The sequence below is a fragment of the Myotis brandtii genome, unplaced genomic scaffold, assembly GCF_000412655.1.
Source record: "Myotis brandtii unplaced genomic scaffold, ASM41265v1 scaffold601, whole genome shotgun sequence".
Lineage (NCBI taxonomy): Eukaryota > Metazoa > Chordata > Mammalia > Chiroptera > Vespertilionidae > Myotis > Myotis brandtii.
In genome coordinates, this window is record NW_005370276.1 from 940,497 (window position 1) to 942,567 (window position 2,071).

Here is a 2,071-nt window from a genome sequence, read left to right on the forward strand (position 1 = left end):
TGGTGGCCTGGCTTCTGGGCCCCAGTGACCACATGACCTTCTTCTCCTACAGAAGGCGAGACCATGGACACCTCCTGAGCGGATGCCCCCTCCCCCGCCTCCCCGTTTTCTACCAGAGTTCTGACACTGTGACTTTGTATAAAATGTTCTGAAACTGGACCCTTCATGTGTGTATGGTGTGTGCTCACGTGCATGCGCGCCCTGAGCCCAAAGAAAGGCAGCCCCGGGCGCGGTGTGAGAAGCCTTTATTCGAGGAGAGGAGCAGCTGCTGGCTCCGGGGGTGGGGGTGGGGATGGGCATGGGAGGGTGAGGTTGGGGGGATCCTTAGAGGAAGAGGAGGTCTGGGAGCGGGGGGTGGTCACAGGCCAAGGGTTGGGCTCTGGGACCCCCACAGTCGGAGCTGCTGAGGCGGCAGGGCCCACAGCGACAGCTGAGGGCCACAGGGAAGGAGACCATCGGGTCCACACCAGGCGGGCAGCCGGGGAGCCGGATGGAGGCAAAGCTCAGCTCACGGTAGGTGCACACCGGCTGGGGCACAGGCGGCAGAGGGGCCGGCAGCACCCGCACCTGGAGGCAGCGCAGAGGGGGAGTGGCATTGGCGTCTGCCCAGGGCCAAGCCCTCCCCTGACCTCCCCTCTGCCCCCCACAAACCCAAGACTCGGGTAGCCAGGGGACCCTCTGTACTCTCCCTCCCACATGCCCAGCTCTGACTCCAACTCCCCAGCCCCTACCCAGGGGCGGGGCGGCCGCCCTCCCGCCCTCTGCCCCATGTCTTCTGTGGGCCAGGCCTGAGCGGTCCACCTGGCGCTCAGGTGGCAGCACCGTCCAGACGGCAGAACCGGTCCCCTCCAGGCCGGCAGCTCACCATGCTGGGGCAGTAGCCGGCACAGATGCTGGTGGTGAAGGTGATGCAGACCGGACAGGCCTCGTTCTCGGCAGCCAGCGTGGCATTGACGGGCCGGCACAGTGGCCGCAGTGGCCCCCTGGATGCCCGCACCCCACCCACGCTCAGCAGCAGCCACAGCAGCAGCCCCTGGGACAAGGCCATTTCCTCAGGGCCAGCCCCAGACCTCTGCCCGGGCCCCTACCCTCCCGTTCCCCGCTTACACACATTCAGGGCCAGCCCCTCCACTCTGATCCCCACCCCGATACCCAGGGACCCCGGGACCCACCCTCAGACCCCGCCCCACTGCTGCCAGCAGGAAGCCCGCTGGCTGTCCACACCTTCTAGAAAGAGGCTGCCTTCACCCAGTCCCAGGACTCCCAGTCTTACCTGGAGCATCTCCATCCTGGGTGCCTCCCTACTGTGTTTACCTGGTCTTATACCTGTAGGCTGTGGGGGCGGCAAGGCCAGGGGGTGGTGGCATGGCGGGGTAACCTGGACACTAATCTCCCCAGGGGCGAGAGGCGGATAAGGTCAGGGATGTGCAGGAGTGGCGAAGGGAGCACCCCCTCCCCCATTCCCTGCGTGGCTTGGCACCCAGAAGCAGGGGACACCCAACATGACGGCTGACTTTACAGACTCAATCCTTAGGCGCTGGAGAGGTCGTGCGGGGGCAGGGAGAGGGGTAGGGAGCCCCTGGCTGTGCTGGCAGGTCTCTGCCCATCACGGGGGAGCCGAGGGAGGGGTCTGGAGCGCACCCCTCCAGCGACCCTGCAATGGTGGTGGACAGAGCCTCAGCCCTGCCCCACCTGCCATAGACTGAAAGCCAGAATCCGAACTCAGGAGGGGTTTGGCTACGTGTTGCCTCTGCGCTCGGGAAACGGGTCCGCCCGCTCCCAGACACCCCGCCGCAAGGATTCAGTGGGAGCGCCTTCTCCCCACACTCGGGCCCCCAGAAACCAGGATGCCAGAGCCCAACCCAGCAAAGAGCGACGTGTAGACTATTTCACGGTCATTGATTAAGAGAAGCTCTGCCCCTTCTGCCGCAGGGGCACGCCCCGCCCGCCGGCCCGCAGCCCGAAGTACATATTCCAGGCCCACTCCCGCCCCCACAGTCGGGTAGGTGTATGTGGGGTGCGCCCCGCCCACGGCCAGACTCTGTCCTGCCCCCCGCCTGGTGGGAGGGGT

General features: G+C 66.1%; 3 protein-coding genes across 4 annotated transcripts in view; 1 reads left to right on the forward strand and 2 right to left on the reverse strand.

The window, feature by feature from the left end:
- The window catches only part of RUVBL2 (RuvB-like AAA ATPase 2), a 14,745-nt gene extending 14,586 nt beyond the window's left edge, over positions 1-159 (forward strand). The window contains exon 15 of one of the 2 annotated variants that reach the window (XM_005879504.2): positions 53-159. In XM_005879504.2, the coding sequence (XP_005879566.1) occupies positions 53-78 (26 nt within the window). In that variant the 3' untranslated portion in view covers positions 79-159. The remainder of the gene's footprint in view (positions 1-52) is intronic. The other variant, XM_014550499.1, reaches the window with a different exon arrangement.
- Positions 160-238: 79 nt separating this feature from the next.
- On the reverse strand, positions 239-2,059 carry LHB (luteinizing hormone beta polypeptide). Its single transcript, XM_005879505.2, has 2 exons — positions 866-2,059; positions 239-567 (listed from the first exon to the last, which is right to left on the reverse strand). Exons 1-2 carry the CDS (start codon positions 1,046-1,048, stop codon positions 325-327), a joined length of 426 nt encoding a protein of 141 aa, XP_005879567.1. The 5' UTR covers positions 1,049-2,059; the 3' UTR covers positions 239-324.
- The window catches only part of LOC102263059, a 3,965-nt gene continuing 3,424 nt past the window's right edge, over positions 1,531-2,071 (reverse strand). Inside the window, exon 6 of the mRNA XM_014550428.1 lies at positions 1,531-1,654. Within this exon, the coding sequence (XP_014405914.1) occupies positions 1,531-1,654 (124 nt within the window). The remainder of the gene's footprint in view (positions 1,655-2,071) is intronic.